Source organism: Molothrus aeneus, chromosome 5 (genome assembly GCF_037042795.1).
Source record: "Molothrus aeneus isolate 106 chromosome 5, BPBGC_Maene_1.0, whole genome shotgun sequence".
Taxonomy (NCBI): Eukaryota; Metazoa; Chordata; class Aves; order Passeriformes; family Icteridae; genus Molothrus; species Molothrus aeneus.
Genome location: NC_089650.1, coordinates 34,786,088 through 34,805,588, shown reverse-complemented (window position 1 = coordinate 34,805,588; position 19,501 = coordinate 34,786,088). Strand labels below are relative to the sequence as shown.

The window sequence follows — 19,501 nt, the reverse complement described above, 5'->3', positions numbered from 1 at the left end:
GAGTGTGCAAAAAGCTGTGTACAATGATGTCTGGCCAAGCAGCCACAGGACTTGCCAGTGGTGCCTGGAGCCTGGCATTCGGCTGCTGCACAAGGCCATGGCTGTTGCCCTCTTGGCTTGGCTCTTGGCACTGATCTTGGCTCATGCTCTGGGCCTCTGGAATGTACAGATTCCTGTCAGCCTTGGGATGGGGCACTGGTAGAGCTGGTGCGTCCCCATCATGCATCTCTGTAGCCCCCACCACGCGCTGCGGCCCCACAGCTCAGTGACTGAAGGCCTCAGCATGGTGGGGCCACACACCACTCACATCAGTGCTGAATGCCAGCTGGGCTACCTCACAGTCCCCTCCCTCCTTGAAGCTGTGTGCACCACCTGGAGCACTCTGTTGGCTAGGACATGCTTCTGCCACCCTTTCTGACTGGAAATTTGAGTCAGGAGGGGTGGAGAGGGCAGCCTGCAATTGGGCTTGGAGCATACCCTCCCTGTGCCAACAGCGGGGACCCTGCCTGGTCAGTGAGAGCCCTCAGGGGAACTTGAGCCTCTTTTGGGGGCCCCAGGACCTCTCAACAGCAAAGCTGTGGGTGCTGAGGTGATGTTTTCCCTGGAGACTTAAAGGTTTTGAGGTCCAAAAAATGCTTTGTCCCCTTGGACCAAGGTGCCTTTGTGCCTGCTCAGTGCTGCTGACACTCCAGATCTCTGGGAGCTGGGACCATCTCTCACCCCAAGGAAAGCTGCTCATTGTAGCGAGGTTCTGCACGGTGCAGTCAGCACCCAGCTGGGGTATAAAGAGGATGCCAGGCACCTGCAGGAGCCAGACCCCAAGAAGCTGCAGCTGTGGCCTGAGGAGAACCAACAGCAGGTCAGTTCTGGGGGGAGCCCATGGTGGCTCAGTGACCAATCCAGCCCAGCCACGCCACGGCTGCCTCCCAGCCTGCCCATGGCCTGTGCAGCCACTGCAGAGCATCCCCCAGCCCCACAGAGCACTGACCTTGGCAACAGGAGAAAGGCTTCTTGCTTTTGGAACATCTCCACAAATTATGAAATGCTTTTTTTCTCTCTTTTTCTCCTGTGGTGTTTTTGTTGTTGTTGTTCTTGTTTCTTCTTTTTTTCACAAGTTGGGAGTGGTATTGTACCAGAGTGATATGCAAAGCCTTGGCTAGTAACATCTGAAATTTTCACTTGTGGTATTTGCTGATATACCAGCATTGCTATGTCCTGCCTGCCATAAGATGTCTAAGCAGCTATTTCTAGGGCATAATAAAGCAACTGAAGTGAAGACAGGCACAGACAGAAAACTGAGATGAGGGTACAGGAGCTGACTTTATCAGACAAAACCATCAGCTTGTAGGTATGAAGCCAAGGTACAAATCAAGTGCACATAAAAATATCAAAGTTAAAAACTAGATTCTGGGGATATTTTAACAGAAATCAACCACTATGTTCTTGTTGAACTAGAAGAGACTCTTTAGTTTCCTTGCTGTACCTTGTCAAAACATTCTTATCTATCTTTGTCTGCAATGTTGGCCTTGTTTTTCTTGTGTAGAGATATTAACTGTACATTATTTTATCTTTTTCACTTCTCTTTTGTGTCTACATTGGTTTCAGGACAGAGCAGAACTCAGAGATAAACTTTTATATCATGAAGAAAAAATCTCACAACTCCCTCTGCCTTTGCTACACATCCCCTCAGCAAATAGTTCACAGTACAAGTCAATAAATCATCCTTCCTCTAAAGTAAACTTGTCTTAAACACTTCTGATGACCAATAAGGAGTAACTGAGACAAAGCATTAGCAGCAAACATGCTACTGCCAAGCATCCTGACCCCACAAGGACAGTTATGCTATTGGTTTTTAAGACCTGTGGAGAGCAGGAGGAGCAGAAATACATTTGTTAAAAAGCATGGCTCAGATCCTCAAGGGGCAGGCAGCGATGGAAATGCAGTGCCGTGCTAATTGGTGCAACTGCCTGGCAAAATGTCTCTAAAATAAGAGGCACTCAAGTTCAAGACCCACTGTGGTTTCAAATACCTACTGCATAACCCAGACAGTATCTGGCCTATTAAAGGAGGGCACAAAACCAGGGAGAAGAGAACAATGGTATCTTTCCACATGGGCACTAATCTGGCCAGCGGGCAACAGCAGAGCCTCTTTTCCCCCAGCAGGCTGAGGCTTCTGATGAATTTAATGCTCTCTGAAGACTGTCTCAATTGAAATCAAACTCACTTATGACCTTTCCTCTGAGCAGCAGGACAATAAAATCCATAATGAAAAGGCAGTCAAACAGGAGACAAGAATATGATTTTTTTTAAAATGGATGTTTTATTCATGAAGTATTTCTAAAAATGTGTAAAATACACTCAAATATATTTGATTTGTTGACTGTAGCTAAAAATATAAAAATATACTTAAATGCATAAATTAAATTGACAATAGTAGCACAATTCTGTGTTCACCCAGTGTTTGTTAGAAACACAATTATAAGTAATTATATTGCATATGAGCATGGAATAAATACTGAAGATGTTTTCCAGACCCTTTACTCCAAGCACTGGCAAAGAATTTATGGCTAGCCAAATTTCAAAACTGTGGGGTTTTCACTATAGTGTACTGCCCTGCTCTAGAGCAATATATATTTAGCGTCCTAATGCTACTTACAGTATTTCTGTAGCTTTCAAAAAAACCAAGAAACAACTAAACTGTCATGGATATTAGACTACCAGCATTGCTGACACTGTCTGTGTTCCAGTTCCACAGTTTTTTCTCAATTAGCTGGTCCCTAGTCTCCAGTATTTCCTGCAAGCCTTAAAACAAAAAGTCCCAGCTTGAACCAGCTGTTGATCTGTGAGGTCACTGACAACAAACCAGTTGCTTAGGCCACAGAGGTGCTCCCAACGGGTCAGGAGTTTGATTTTGTCAGCATGAGGGAGACAGTTGAGGGCACAGGGTCTATAGTAAGTTGCCCAAATACTGGGGTGAGCGCTCATTTCAATTCAAAGTTACAGCATCCTGGGATTCCGGGTCCCAGAGCTCACAGCTCCAGAGCCCAGACATCTGTGACAGGGCCATGAGGGAGTGGTGGTCATTCTATATTGCATTTTATTTACACTAACTGCACGTCTGAAGTACTGAAAGAAATCTGAATCAATGTTAAGCACCTGCCAAGGCACTCCTTGGGCATGAAGCTGTGGCTGTGGTAGGCTGTATCTCTGAGTGTCAGATGCATTTCTGTTCTGTGGCCTTGGAGAGAGATGCTGATAGAGTGACTTGATGGCTATTGTTCTTATTCCTCTAGCCCATATATTAAACCCCAGGCTGAGGAGCACAGCTAAGTGCTTATGTACTCCTATCTGTCTAGTGTTTAACTTTGTGCTTTCAAAGTCAAAGTGTAAATAACCATATACAATACATTATATAAACTTAAAGCTCACACATTTTCTTTTCTCTGTTCTACAATTGGAAGCAAATTCATTGCATATTATGGCACAAAATAATATTTCTGGCATTTTAGGCATTATTTATTGCTAAATAACTATAGCAGCAGAGAAAAATGTATAAAGTTGCACTTTTTGACATCTTCACAGTATGCCTATTTCTCTCACCCACTTTTGTGTTCCATTAGTAACAAAAAATATCATTTATCAACTCCAGCTATGTAAAATCTATTTTTCCCCCTACAATCGCTAGTGGATCTTGTAATTTTATTGCACAGATTAAAAAAAAATATTTATTACAATTTTTTCATTATTAAATAACTTTCAATACAAAAATTTGAATTAACCTAAAAGCCCAACCCTGCAAGTGCTTCAGAAGTGGAACAGTATTGTCTTCAGGCAAGCATTCCAGTTGACTTTTTCATGAAAGTACTCAGGTAGCTTTGTGGACCATGCAGAGATTCAAAGGATGGGCTCCAAGTGTGCAAATCTTAGCTTATGGATCAGCAACAACACTAGCCTTGCTTTCTAACATTATTATTGGGAAACATCAAGAAGGGAATTCTGAACTTCATCAAGGACATTCAAAAGACGTCTTTTTCCTTAAGAGCTGTCTTCGTTCAGCACACAAGCTCCCTCAAATCTATTCTTGTTACATTAACAATTTCCCATCAGTCCTGTTATTCAGCTTAGAGGCACAATAAATATAACTACTTATACTGATAAGTAGGTGTTGTATATTTAAAAAATGCTACATAGATACTTTTTAACTTTTTCTCAGTGGATTTACACTGGTTTCATATGAGCAGAACTGGCTAGAGAGCAGAACCAGAGCAATAATGTGTGTATACATCTCATATGTGACCTACTTGGGCAGAAATGTAAAGCTGCTCAAGAGCATTGTGCCAGAGTGTTTAAGGTCATCTGTCATGTTATGAAGTGATGAGGAGGAAGAGGCTTCTGAACAATGTCCATTATTAACTGAGAGAAAAGGTGAAACTAGCTGTCTGCTATGACATAATTTTGGGTAGACATGTACAAACTCTGTAGCTGCAGACAAGGGAGCTGAGAATGATAAAATAAACTGCAGAATGATGTGTGTCTCTGAAAATGATGAACAACACACATACAGAGCATACAATCAGACTGTTGCCCTCAGAACATATAGCATTGAGTGAGCTCCACTTCCCTCAGCATTAAAAAATGACATGGTGATAGAGAGTGTGAGGTAATGTATAGGGTACACTTGGTGTGTGTTAACAGTGTAATTGTACTGCTGGTAACTAACATGGTGATCCTTGTTCCTCGGCTACCCCTGCAAAAAAGAAAGGACCAAATGCAGTGCATGTAACACAACAGCAGTTTTCACTATGCCTTAAGTGCAGAAGTTATTAGCCTGATCAACAATCAATCTAAAGCTACCATGCTTGTTTGTCCTTGCTTGCTCACCTAGCCATCTAGCAAAGGAAATAGAGAAAAGAAGGCATCTGCAGAAAATGTGCTCATTTCTTTGTGGTTTTTCTTAGACTTTCCTCTGTGAAAATATCTTCCACCCTAATGCTAGTTGCCTTCTTCTTTGGTTTCCATTAAGGGTGGTGAATTGTGAATTTTGAAGCTTGTGTTGTGCCAAAGAGGATGTGCAGGAGGGATGAGCAGTATTTTCTTTCAGAAACACCTAAAAAGAATGACCAAGTTTACATGTTCGGACCAGCTGTGACAGCTGATTTGAATGGTGGCTTCTGAAGCATGTGGGTGTATTTGGTCAAGAAAGGATGAGATTCCAGATGGAATAGGAAGAGTGACTATCAGGCTGTTACCTTCTCTAGGAAAACTAGAGTAACATGGATATGCACAGTCCTGCTGTGGCACAGGAGTTCCTCAGTTAGGCACTCAGTTAGCTACTTACTGATTCTTAGAAGGCCTTCAGAAGTATTTATTTTTCTCCAAAACAGAAGTGGAATTCAGGCACTTGTCTTCAGCAACAAGCTAAGTTTTCTCTACGAAAAGTATGGGTAGATATATGAAAAAAGAACTATGAATCCCTTCCTTCTTTTCATGGTGGAGATGAACTGTGTACTGGCTTTTCACTATTTGTTTGAGGAGCATTTTATAAAGATAAGTAATAGCTGAACAGAGTGTTTAGACCCTTGAATGAGATGCCTCTTTGCAGAGGAGAGAGAGGCTGTGCATAATCTACTTGGCTGGGCAGGATACCTCGTAAATGCTCTTTGACTTGTACTTCTTGCTATCATTCAGTTCTTTTATTGATAAAAAATTAAGTTGATATGTTTTGAATTTTAAACATGTTTTCAGTAATGAGCCCCTGCCTGGGGGCATGGGGGTTGGAACTAGATGATCTTTAATGTCTCTTCCGACCCAAAACATGATGATTCTATGGTCAGGACAGCCCTGCCAGCCTACATTCCCTGATGAGCCATTTTCCATTCCAACTGCCCCTGTGGTGGTGACATCATGTAACATTCCAGAGGAGAATTCTTTCTGTGGAGACATGCTGGGGCCAAACTGTCCCACAGTGAAAGCAAGTGGCATTTGAAAGATACCAGCACTTGGGGCAAAGTGCAGCTTTACTCCAGCTGAGTAAACTGTGGGATATATACCTTTATATGTCTTTGTTTCAATATGTTTGCCATCTCTCTACTTTTCTGGCTGTCATGGTACAGCATTGTTTCAGATCAGCTATGGAAGTTGCCAGACTTCACATCCTCACAGGTTTGTTAACACAAATGTCTGAGGAGTGTCTTTGAACACCTTTCTTAATAAAAATTTTACACACGTGACAGTGCACAGACACAAGTTGTGGTCTGATTCTGCTCTCTTAAACCAGTGTAAAGAAACCAGTATGTGACCTGTCTCCCCCCAGAGTATGTGGTCAGAGAAAGGTCTGCTAGACTTCACTGCAGGTATGTTGTTTGATATTTTTCTACTATGTCACACTAGACTGAAACAGTTGCTTCTAGTGAGGTGAACCCTGTTTTGGTCAGTTATTAATGAGTTCTGTAAAAGGTATGCCACTGTGATATGGGTTACTCCCATTTTTCTCAGATGAAAAGCAGTAAGTTTAGAGTAGCATTGTAATTGCTATACAGGACTACTGTTCCTTGCTTAATAGTAGCTTATTTCAACTCACAAACACTGAATATTTTTTAAAAATGAGGTTCTCTGTATAGGACTTTTTCCATGTCATGCCAATAGCGCCCCAAACGTAGCAGTCCTGTTAGCCATACAATTTAAAATAGTTTATGTAGAACAGTTTATAAAAACTGTGATAAGAAAAAAATAGTATTATCTGAAGCATAATATTAATATAAACAATATGGAAAAATACATATTTACATAATGCCAAAATACAATTATATACATTAATATCTATTACATTTAAATTATATATCTTTAAAAAATCACCAGACCAATAAATTATACACAGTCTCATCCAAAAGGTCTGGCACCTTTCTGGTGCATGAAATACATACATAAAAAAACCAAAACAAAACCCCTAGTTAACAAATGTGTTCACAAAAGCAGATATCTCTAACATTCTTAGTGCCTTGAATAAACAGCATCTGAAAGCAAGGAAAAATGAGATTAGAAAAAGTAAACCAACACAGATTCAGCAGTGCTCTGAGGTGGCTGTGTGGGAGCAGCACTAGCTGGTGATGGATGTTACAGCTAAAGTTCAGATCCTACCTCTGTTTGGTCTCTCAATGTGTGAAACCTGGATGTTTCAGTTCTTGGTCTCCTCCAAGCCTGTTCTACCTGTCTATGAGAACTCTGATTTCTACAGGCTAGATCAAGAAAATTATTTGGATTTCTCATGATATAATCCTAATTCCTAATGTCCAAATTTGTGGAACTACTGAGATCCTTCTGTCTTGACCTTAAAACTTCTACATCCTTTAGGAATCAGCCCTACCAAGGCACAAGGTCACCACTGCTTACAGCTTCTCCACACTGGTCCTCTGGCCATGGGCCCAGGAGTGAAGGGCAGTGCTAGTGCCAGGTTTGCTACTCCTGACACTCTTATCAGCAAGGGACTGGAAAAGGAGTCTACAAGGATGGGGAGTCTGAGGAGAAAGAAAGAGCCCAGCCTAGAACACTTATATTTATCAGTCAAAGCAGATGGGAAGTCTCCCAAGGCCACCTGTATTGTTAACAGCAGATGAGAGCAATGCAGACAGAAACTGAACCCCATGAATGGCAGAAGAGCCCAGTGAGTGCTGTCAGTGTTCTCAGTTGCTTATGGATAGTGAGAGCATAAAGGTAAGGTGGGAGCAGGAAGTGATGCTATAATGACTACTAATGGAGAAAATAAAGACACAACTGCAAGAATGAAAAGAGCAGAGGGAACAAATGAAGGTCCAGGAAGTAAAGAAATATCAATGGTTAAGGATAGCACAATTCCCCCTCAATTACACTGTCAGTGAGCTACTACATTTGAAGCATTTTACAATTGGATAAACTTGCAGTTACCTCTGTGATACTCTGGATTCACATTTTCATATATTGGAAATAAGGGATTTTCTTGTTCACTGCGAAGTTTTCTGGCTCTTAACACATCTCTCACACATTGATGTAGATACACATATTGACACTGCAAAAGATTTGTTTTCAAGACACTGAGGAATTTTGTAATTTAATTTTCTGTACTGTGAAAAATCATTACAAGCTAACTCCCTCAAAAAATCAAGGGTGGTGTTAAAAATTTAAATATAATTCTAAAATTAATCTCCTTTTCACACTACTAATTATAGTAAACTTTTGTGATCACCTCTCTTTAGAAATAATACCAGTAAAACATAAATCACCACAGTATGTTTTGACAGATCATGCCATTAGTGAAAGCTTTAGCAACTGTAAAGAGCAATTTCACATGGTGCTGTGTTGGATAGCTACTAGCTACTAGTTGGATGCTTTGGTATAAAGTATATGTAGAAGAATTAATATGCACAGGGAAGCATGCAGGAAAGACAAACAATTTCCTGATTTTTCTTTTTTGTTCTGAAAAGAAAAATTTTCCACAGAATTTTACAATAACATATAAATATTTCAGACAACTGTGAGAAACCTAAATCTCTGAAAAAAATCAGAAAAATCTCTGAAAAAACTATTTTTTTCAGATCCAGCATAAGTTCTAAGATTATTTCTGACTATAGAGCAGATGACAGTTTTTTCTGAAGAATGCCTTTCATAGAATGGAGCTAAGATGACATTCACAACCAAAGTAAGGAGGGTCAGCATGTTATTGACTGTTGATTACTCACCAAACTATCTTGACAGAATAGATTAATAAACTTTCATGCTTTGCTACTCTTTGTGGTTTATGACATAGGTCAGGTCATAATAGTCTTTTGATTAGTATAACACGGTACCCAAATGTCAGGCCGAGCATGTTTATATATCAAGGTGTACCTTTCTAACATTATCTCAAAAACATAATTTCTCCAATAAGTATATGTATTTTCTCCCCTCACATGCTCTGTGTCTTTCTCTCAGTGCTCTGGCTCTGGGAAAGTGAGGATATCTGCCTTTATGCACATGCAGCTGCTCTCTCTGCAGAGCAGAACCCTGCACCCACCAACACCATGAAAGTCGCCCCAGCATGGAGACTTCCTTTGGCAAAGACCATTTTTCAACTGGAATGGTTATAGCTGCTGTAGCATGCTGCCTTTTGAGCTGATGCACAGTTTTCCCTTGCCTGTCTCCACCTCCAGGCCCTTGTCTTTAACAATGCTGAGCCAAGGCTGAAGCAGAGGCATTGTTTTGTTGCTGCTGTTTTTCTGTGACCGAATATTGCCAAGTATGATGGTACTGTGGCCTTCAACTTTTGTGTGGATCTCGCTGCCTTTTGACTTAGACGCCATGTCAAGCTCATGCCAAAGGCAGGTTTTGTATCACACAACTTCAGGTGTTTGTAAGTAAAATTTAGGCTCTTGAGGTAGTTGCCTCTTTTTTCCAGCTAGGGAAAAAGAGCCATCCTCCTGAGATGTCTGTCTGCCTTTGCAGACTACAGATGATGGGAATGTAGGAAGATCTGTCTCTGAAGATGCAGAGACTAGGCTGGGAACTCCAATAGAAGGTCTTCTGTGATTAAGATATTTCCAGGAGCCCCTTTGTTTTGTGTTCCCAGCTGGGCCTCTCTTTATACCCATACGAGACTTTTACATCTATCAGAAAACACTGTCACTGACAAACTGGTTTCCAAATTGCAGCAAAGAGCTCCATTAGTATCAAGCTACAGGCAGATGCATCAAACTTGTTTTCATTCTTCTATTAACGGTTCACAGGGAAAATGTACAGAGTAACTCCACAAAACACCTTTATTAAATCAGCTCCTAAATGTTTAGCTTCTATCAGTATAACATGATTTTCTTGCCATTTTAAAAGCACAGAAAAAAAATACAAAACATTTACTTTTTCTGAACTTTGAGAACAAATGTACTTGCTTTTGCATAGTACATTATATTAGGAGAATGCCAATCAACTTTCCAAAATTATTGTAATGAAAATGACGGAGCAGCTCAATAAAACATAAACAGCAAAGGCACAAGGTCACAGTGGCCAGAATTTTAAAATTGCATACATCTAATTTTCTCTGTCCTGCATTCCTCTTTCCCCTTATGTCAACCTATCTGTTTGTTTTACACTTGTCTTCCAAACCCATCCCTGAAGGACCTATCTCCACTTAAAGCTCATTTACTGGACTCTGCAGTGAAGCAACTGTGAGCTGTTAAGTGCCTGATGCATAATGCTGCTGGGGTGATTATGGGGCTGGGGAAAGAAAAGGGAGAAATCATAAGAAGCATAACTTCATTTTGTTATGGTTTGGACCCTCTCTAAGAGAGCCAATGGAAAAAGACCTGAACTGGAAATTCTCACAGAGCTAAAATACATTTAACTTGTATTTCACAGTGAAGTAAATGCAAAGTGCTTTGAGAGCCTTTAAGATGAGATTGATTATTGCATACTGTAGGCATAGCAGGCTATCCAAACCTTACCTCTGTCTGAACCATGTGAACACGGTGAAGCCTCAGATCATGGACTGCTGCATAAATGTCAACAGTGTCCTTCGAATCTAGCTGCTGCAGAATTCGGTCCAGTGCAATGAATGTGCCAGTCCTGCCAACACCAGCACTGGAAAAGAAAACAACCCAAGAGATTTAAAAGCAGATGGATCAAAGCATTCACTATCTTCATGTGATACTTTTGTAAAGTTCAGATCGCCAGGGTGAGAAGCAAGTTGTTCAAATGGCATCTTTGGGCCTTTAAACCACTTTATAACAGAATTTATTTAGGAAGGAGGAAAGGATAGTAATGGTAGAGGTATCTCTGCTACTGCCTGCACTGCTTTCTGCTTTGGATTAACCCAGTCATTGACATACACTGAAAGGCTGCACCTGACTCTAACTTTGAAACCTGTTCCTCCAGAGATGCAGCTGTGGGACACAGCAGACATCTGACATGCTGCAGCCCATGCTGTCCAGGCAGACACAGGCAGGGTCATGTAAGACACAAGCCTCAGCCCATATAATGGTGGAGGGCTCAGATACTACAATCAGGTACTACCAGTGAACATGTGGCTTTATCAGAAGACACAGCACCAATTGCACTCTTTCTTCCTCTGTAGCCCTATACTCTGCTGCAGCTGGCCAGTGGATAACCGATCAGGCAGTTCAATTTTGCAATTTTTTATGCAAGTGTAGTGGTGGACCACAGAACTGAGAGAAAACTGCAGTCCTGTGACTGCCAGGGATGGAAAAAGCAGAAGAGCATGAAAAGGCAGTAGGAAAAGGGAATCTCAGTCAGAACGGGGGAAGGACGGATCTGTCAGCTAGTCTCAACATCCACACACAGTCAGATTTACCCCTGGTACACTTTACCTTTTAAACACCCCTCTGTGATTCCAATGATAGGCCACAACAGCAGCATGTGGGCAATTTAAGAATGCAAAAGCTGATGAGCAGTGGCAGCTGCTGACACTTTCATGCTCTGCAGTGGTACCACAGAGACACAGTGGTTCCCTAAGAATAACTTTTGAGCCATCTCCAGGGTGAGGTTGTGGGTGAATGCATGTGCCCTGGGAATACTGCTCTGATGTATCTGGAAACTTAAGACCATCGGCTATCTCTCAGATTCTGCAGCTGCCCATAGTGTAACAGGGATGAAGATCTGGGATCTTCCCAAGGGTAGGCACAAGGGCTCTGTGCCACGGAAGTTTTGGTGCTGCACATACCTGCAGTGTACAATACTTGGTCCTGTGTCTGGGGTCCTGTTGATATAATCTCTCACAGTTCTGACAAACTGGATCAGGGATTGGGTGGTCTCTGGCACACCATGATCCGGCCATACAGTGTAGTGGAAGTGACGAATGAGCCTCGTTGAGTCAAGCTGCTCTTCCTATTGGGATTCAAATTGTGGGTCATCAGGACAAGAGAGGAAGGGACACATAGAACAGGTACCATCAGAGAAAATGCTATAGCTTCCACCAGAGGGGAGTCTGGCATGATGCAACTATGGTACAGCAGAATAAACCTTCCTAATTTAGCCTTGCAAATGTTTTAAGCAAATTAATCATCAAAGAAAAAAATGCAAACATACACTGCAGATTTTAAACTCTCGTATTGTCCACTCTGGGAGCACCGATTCAGACAGCATCTCAACAATCAGGTCTCCATAGTACAAGGAATCCTGGTCATGGGGCCAGTATTGATCACACTTTACCTGCAGAGACACAAGGAAAGACAGATTTAGTGGTCAAAATAGCTACAAACAATGTCACCATCCTGCACTGGCAGAAGCAGACTTCAGACTCCTTGTGCCTGAGGATGAAGGAAGACAGGCAGCAGCTGAATTCAGAGATGCCACTCTCTGCCATGTCAATAAGCAGGGTCTGGCATGGGAATGGGTTAGCATGGGGGTGGGAAGTGGAAGTTTTCATAATTCATTTGTGATGGGGGGAATGGGAAGCACTTCACTGATACCTTCTTATAGGGCATATTTTCTGTGCCAATATTTCTCAAATCTCTGCTTGGATTAGAGCTATGTCTCCAGTGCCCCTTGCTCATCTTTTGCTGAGACATGGCACTAAGGTCCAACTTGGAACCAGTGAGATGCAGAAGGCTACAGATCCTATTCTGTGTTGGCTTTCCCCCTCTCCTCAGGAAAAAATGGTAAGCTGAGAGGAACTGACCCTATATGTGCTACTAGAGGATCATGACTTCAAGTTTGTTTAATCTTCTTACAGATCTAGTCACTGTATTGCAAAGGGACAGGACGTGGTCATAACTGGGGAGGTATGCTACACCTGCATTCAGGAAGAGTGTTAAGTGCATGAGTGGTCTCTTTGCTAACTACATCAGGGCTTATATATCAGAGATAATTTGATGTATTTACTGATCAACATTTGCTCTTCAGAGCTTATTTTAAAGTAGAAGTTGATCAGAGTTGATGTGATAAACAGGCACTTTTTGTTGGTGGTTGTTCTTCTACATGCTGAAGAGAATTGTCTAGTGAACAAAGTCCTGGATTAGAGACCAGAAGCACTGAGCTCTGTTCCTAATTCTAGCCTTGACATGCTGCCTTCATCTGTCTCCAGTCTTTATATTACACCTTTTCTTTCATGCTGTGTATCTCCTTGACTGGGCTCTTTTTGGCCTTAGTGTGATGAAAATAAGAAGCAAAATCTTTTAATAGATGTTAAAACAGACATTAATAACAAAGAAGAGTCACTGCTTACCCGGCCCTTCTCAACACACTGGGTTACCATGACAATATTGTGAACATTTTGCTCCCATGCCATCTTCCAGAACTCATCTTTGGTTCCAGGCAAAGGGCCCTGAGTTGCTATGTATTCCCTGCGGAAATTATTGCCCTGCAAATAAAGAGAACTCCATTAGTTTCCAAAAGGGCAGGAAAAAAATCTTCTAAAAACTGAACAAGGCTTGGGATTGCAGACAGGGCTCTGCAGCAACCCTTCCTGGGACAATAGTTTTGAAAGCTAAATTGTTGCCTTGGACCCGAAAGCAAATGACTGATTGGAACAGAGAGAAGGAAGAGATGGTGGCAGTTTATCTAAATACTGTCCCTTTTGTGACAGTCAAAGCTTTCCATTGTTCTTTTGTGTTCAGCACAGTCCCAAGCAATTTTAAAACTGCTAGGGGTTTTTGTTTTATTTATCATTTTTAATAAAGTAGCTGAGTTCTGGCTTGAAATCTGGATTGCTAAAGCCACTGCTATTATCAATCATAACTCTTTGGCAAAGGGCATTAATTTAATTTCAGCCAGTTTTGTCACCCTGCAAGGTGCCAATGCTGTCAGGATGAGCTACAGCTCTACAGTGAGGATGCCACCTGCAGTGATAGCTACAGTTGTTGTGGACACTGTATAAAATCAGCGACCTTTAAAAATATGTCCTTGGCCAATTAGACTTGCTATCTTACATAACTATAGCAATGCTAGAAAGTGTCCTTAAGTGCTGGGTAAATCACTCACAGTTAATTTAATGGTAGTCAGCCACAGTCTTTCAGTACACCCACAAAATGAGTTCTTATTTTTTTAGCGAAAAGTGAATCAAGGAAGGGGGAGGGGAGCCTTAACCATCCAGCTTTATATTCAGCTTTAGATGACGGAAAAATTACCACTGGAAGGAGGACTGCAAAACACCACCCTTGAGTCACTTACTGGTATGTAGCTTGCATTAATGTAGTCTGAGCAAGGGTCATCATCCACATTGGAAAGCTTCACTCTTGATGTATCATCTAGCAAGAAATTGATTACAAGAGGCTTAGGGCTAGGTCTTGATTTTCAGTCCCTCTCAGCACTTACAGAAATGCGTTTATGAAAGGACTGCCAGCACTATTACAAGATTTTATATGAAGAGATAATTTATAAGGAATAACTGCTGGTTTTACTGCCTCTTTAATCTGTGAGTGCTGTGGAGTATTCCAGAGACTAGGAGATAGATGGGTAAGAAGGATGCAGTAAATATACTGAATTTCCTCTGCTGAGCTGCATAGGATTTGTTATGACAACAAAAGGGCCAAAATAGCATCCTCCTTTGATCCTAACAGCAGTATGCTGTATTGAGAAGTAGTGCCCAGCTCTGCCCTTGAAAGAACAGTTGCACTTCAGTGGTATTCTGAGCTAATGCTGAGCAGGCCAAACATCTTCTGTAGGTGAAGGGCCCTCTGTACAGAAACATATAGTGCCTGAGCTGCCAGGACACTGATCCATGAGATAATGCCATGTTGGATCTCAGTCAGGTGTCACTGCTGGCATGAGCAGGCAGGACACAGGAGAGGCTGTGCTGCCAGCACATGCCACATCCATTAATGGGGATGTGGAGCAGTGAGTTATGTGGTGTTCCTCCTCAATGTTCTACCTCCAAAATGACAGGTAGGAGATTAAAGGGGGAAACTCTCAACAACAGACAGGTCTTGCCTGAGAGGAACAGGGTTAACTTACACATCTTACCATGCAGAATCACACTAGCTCTATATTGTATAGTAGGTTTAGTGTACACTGAAGAACAAAGATTTGGCAAGGCTGTCAAAGAGCACTGAATGGATGATACTCTGCATGTAAAAAACCCTACTGTTATTTCTACTATCCTTGTTATCAGCAGTGACTGAATGCCCCTAATAGCTGGAGCTTTTTCTCCCTGGACTGAATGCTAGTCATTACACCTCTAGTGTGAAATTAAATTACTGGTCTGTGTGAAGCCATTCAGGGCCATGCATCATCTGCCTCCTAGCACAAGAACCTGAGCTGGCACAGATATTTCATTGTGGACAGAAAGGAGGGGAGGGATTGGCTGCACTCTTTTCCACTAGGCTTGCTGAAAAAAAAGTGAAAAATAGCTGGTGTGATGCAATATTACACAACCAAAGCTAAAACTCACAAGGCAATATATTATTGTATCGATTCTTCCCTCTGTTCTCTGGCAGAAGTGCTATATCACATGTCTGGTTTCGACCCACATCTTTCAAGTCCTGCAAAAAAGGAATAGGAATAAAATGTGAGGTGAAAATACTTAAAGGACAAGACAACACAAAGGGAAATAGTGTTCATCAGCTCTCAAAGGCCGTGGACAGAAAAGAGGTGCTTTTTTATAAAAACCGAACTGAAATTACATAGATAATCATACTGTTTTAAAGCAAGTGCATGGCTGGCAGGTACCTTCTATACTTTATCACACAGATGTGCCATACAAACAAATGTTCCTAATCTCCGCCAGACAAGTATCAGGCAGAGGCTGCCAACCAGAATATGCCAAATGAAGAGTTGGTTTCTGCACATGGACAAGTGGAGTTCAAATGAAATGCTCCATTTTTTTTGGATTTGTGTGAATAATACAAACATATGCAGACCTTTCTAATACATTAACCAGTTGACTCAGTCAGCCCGCCCCTTCACAAAGCAAGTCCTTTGCCTAGGTTAGGATCCCACCTCATACTCCTTGGACAGAAGGTAGTTGGAGTCTGCTTGAAGTTTGGTGAAGTGTGCTTCAAAGTGACTGACTTTGATCGGACTGAAATATTCAATAGGAGGAAGAAAATCACAGGATGAATCACAGTCATAATTTATCCAGTTGGCTACCAAGAAGGTTTTAGGTATTAATTTTTTCTTTTTACCTGGAAGTTTTCCGGTACCTGGAAATTATTTCAAAAGAAAAAGAAACACTTCATCAGTAAGTGATCAGATGGCTCTGTTCAACCACAATGCTATGTTAAAAAAACCAAATTTTTACATTACCCTTTTTGCCCCAAGTTCAAATGGACTGACAGTGGCCTGTCTCTGCGAATGTTCAGCCTCGCTGTAGGTCTCTCATGGCCATTTCTGGAACAAAAAGGAAGGTATTCTGTTATATCATGAAGTTTTGAAACTGGTAAGAGTTGGCACTGATGTAAGTTATACTTTCTTAAATTTCTTTTTTTCCAGTTTACCGTTTTCCAGTGTGTTTTGATTTTTGGCTCTGATCCTGTGACATTGCTCTTAGCTCAGGCTCAGACTTTTCTTGTATTTTAGCTTGGCAATAGTGATGTGGAATGTATGCATGGCACAGGTAGGTAAGACATTTTTCTTGTTCTGAAACACTCACAGCCCAGTCCATCATTAAGGAGGGTGCCCTGTGCTAAGATGGACCCTAAATCAGTTGATTCTCTACATATAGAGCAACACAGAGGTAGATTTTCAGAGCTGTAAAAGGTCTACAGCTTCCAGCACATCCACTCTGCAGACCAAGCCTGTAGCAGATGCCCACATTCATGGCAGGAGTAAGTGGCATAACCACAGCAGGCTCTGGGAAAGCCACAGAAGTGGTACTTACTCCACACAGTTAGTGTTGCCTTTCATCTTTTTGCTGCCATCTCCTCCTTCAAGACACCTACCTTAGAGAACACTTTCTCTTTATGTCTGAGATGTGGAAAAACCATACCAGTACTACTGCTGTCCTGCTGAGTGGCAGCACTTACAACACGAAACCACATTCTATAATGAAGTTTATCCATTTTGGCTAAAAGCTATGACTAGTCAGAAAATAGATTTTGTTTCAATCTGAAATTCTGGCAAATTCATATCAACTTAATTTTGTATCAGTAAAAGAACTGAATTTCAGACTTGCAGTGTTTCCCATGCACTGGAAATGTTGAGTTTTTTTTCTAATTTCAGAAACTACAAAGAATTTCACATTTCTCAGTCATGCAAAATAGTTTAAATGGATAAAGATTTTTTCAGTTGACATACAGTATTTAATTTTTTAAAAAGATGTAAGTCCACTATTTAGGATTCATCTGTAATGTCAAACATACAACTATAACTGACAAAAAAATGAGAAGCAAAGTTTGAGCTAAGCTTTCGGACACTGAGGTAATGCCACATTTCAGTATTTTTGAATTGAAATGATAAAGTCTAAATGAACAGTTTCAGAAGCTTCCCATCTACAATGCAGATGCAATTAATCTGAAACACTTCATTTTTTGACAAAAGACATTTTTTTTCCCAGAAGATAAAAGTTTGAATGATAAACCAATTTTTATTCAGAACTATTCAGACTCCTACTGCAAACTAAAGTTACAAGGATCCTCTATGACGTAATTCTGACACCATTTGAATTAAGCATATATAGATTTCTTAATGTGCAAGTCATTAGTTGTATACTTAGTGTGTACAGAATTTGGGGGGACATAGATTTTATCTGTTGAACAGTTCAGTGCATCCATCCAATTTTTAGCTAAGCCTTATAAATTGTATTACTTAAATGAATATAATTTGACATGACTTCAGTAACGGAGACTGACAAAGGGAGTCAGCTTACCCAACTTTTTGTCTGCAGACAAATAAAGCAGTAACAGCCACCAACATCACAATCAGAAACAAGCCAGCACTCACACCTTCAATAACTCCAAAAAGAGGCTCTAGAAACAAAACAGTGTATTTATGTATCTTGAGGAAAGGATCAAAAGAATCAGAGAATCAATAACTTTCAGGGAATCTATTATTATCAGCTGAAGAAAATGGCTAAATACAAGGAAATCTAAGGCATTAAAACACTTAGCTAAAACCTGGCCTTGATCTTCTATCCTCATTTTTTCAAACCATTAAACAAAATTTTTCACTCCCAACCACAGTAAAAGAAAGCAAAAACTCCATTACATGGGAGTGATTCTCTTGCAGTTAGAAGCTTTCTTGGTGATAGCCTCACTGAGCATTTTTCCTTTTCTCTACTTTCAGCAGCTCTGTCAAGCAGTCCTCTGAATTTTCCAGTAGAGGTAGATAAGCCGAGTCAGCTTCCTCTCAGAGCAGCTCTCAGGACATGCACAAGAAGCTTTGTTCCACTCCTTACAAATAGCTCTAGATGCCAGAGTATTCTTAGGCACAATATGCAATCACATGGCACAGTCACCGATAACAGCCTGAAACTAACCTGCCTCTGTAGTGATCGGTAAAGAGAAGAAGGTGTCTGCAAAGAGCGGTTTAGGAAGTTCCTTTGGGTCTTCACTGAAAAGTTGAGTAAAAGCTCGTATGCTGATTCTAGAAAATACAGTAAAAAAATGGTTCATCAGATGTTCAGAACCAACAGCAGAAAAGTAAAAACTCATTTGCCCCTTTGAGACAACGAAAACCTTTCCACTGACCACAGATAATTCTTAATATAGACACCTGAGTTAATCAGTCTTCTACCTAATTAATAATACTGATCCTTGAGTTAAATATGGGGGACTATAGCCAGTAGAGGGTGGAGGGCCCTGAGGTACCCTGGCAGAGGTAACAGATGGGGCTCTGGCTGCAGGCACACATAGCCTGACCATGTCTAAAGGCAGGACTAGCAGAAGCTGCAGAGGAGAGAGGACTCAGAAATGCTTCTCAGGGGGGACACACTTTCCCTTCACTTGGCTGGGCACGACTGTGCTAATGGATATATATTATAGTCCTCTTTGTTCTCCTGGTAATGTGGGTGTTTCCAAGACTGACATTTTGGGAAATGTGCCCTAATGAGAGCACCCTATAGTAGGCTAGCACTGTTTTAATGATGATGAAGAAGCTGAGAGGCACAATGGGCACCCCTTGGCATGTGCCTTCTGTCCATGTGGCTTTTCAGTGAGCAGCTTGCAGGTTTCCTGGAACAGCATTTGCCTGTGGTGGGGGGGGGGGTGTCACTGAGCCACACTGGAGCTCATGTTTAGTCTCACAGCCAGTGTAACTGCTGAGGCTGGTCTTGGCAGTCATCCTCTTCTACACCCTACAGCTAACCTGGACCTAGCTCTGGAGCCTGTGAATGGTGCCACAGGATAGAATGGCCTCCAGGTTTTTCTAGCTTGTTCCAAAAGAACAAGTGGGGTAGTTCTGCCAGACTGAGTGAAGCATGCTTGCCTTCTTCGTGCCTTAACTAAGCCAATTGTCTTCAGTCTTTCCAAAGAAATGTTGAGCAGCAACAGGAGAGCTTCCCATGAAGTTGATGTAAATAAATAAACCTATTCACTGCACAGAGTTTTGTGCATAATTAATCATATCATTCCCATGCTAGTGGATGACTGGTTCTTACCTATGGAAGAGG

At 41.4% G+C, this 19,501-nt stretch overlaps 1 protein-coding gene across 2 annotated transcripts in view; it reads right to left on the bottom strand.

Annotated features, from left to right (window-relative positions):
- Nucleotides 1–2,297: 2,297 nt before the first annotated feature.
- Nucleotides 2,298–19,501, bottom strand: part of PTPRB (protein tyrosine phosphatase receptor type B) — a 62,705-nt gene continuing 45,501 nt past the window's right edge. Inside the window, exons 22-34 of one of the 2 annotated variants that reach the window (XM_066550224.1) lie at nucleotides 18,371–18,477; nucleotides 17,762–17,861; nucleotides 16,201–16,284; nucleotides 16,080–16,097; nucleotides 15,895–15,976; nucleotides 15,347–15,437; nucleotides 14,128–14,204; nucleotides 13,184–13,318; nucleotides 12,046–12,168; nucleotides 11,681–11,844; nucleotides 10,446–10,581; nucleotides 7,921–8,041; nucleotides 2,298–7,013 (exon numbers count right to left, since the gene is read on the bottom strand). In XM_066550224.1, coding sequence (XP_066406321.1) covers nucleotides 6,991–7,013; nucleotides 7,921–8,041; nucleotides 10,446–10,581; nucleotides 11,681–11,844; nucleotides 12,046–12,168; nucleotides 13,184–13,318; nucleotides 14,128–14,204; nucleotides 15,347–15,437; nucleotides 15,895–15,976; nucleotides 16,080–16,097; nucleotides 16,201–16,284; nucleotides 17,762–17,861; nucleotides 18,371–18,477 — 1,261 coding nt within the window. In that variant the 3' untranslated portion in view covers nucleotides 2,298–6,990. Of the gene's footprint in view, nucleotides 7,014–7,174; nucleotides 7,207–7,920; nucleotides 8,042–10,445; nucleotides 10,582–11,680; nucleotides 11,845–12,045; nucleotides 12,169–13,183; nucleotides 13,319–14,127; nucleotides 14,205–15,346; nucleotides 15,438–15,894; nucleotides 15,977–16,079; nucleotides 16,098–16,200; nucleotides 16,285–17,761; nucleotides 17,862–18,370; nucleotides 18,478–19,501 lie in introns of those variants that run through there. The other variant, XM_066550225.1, reaches the window with a different exon arrangement.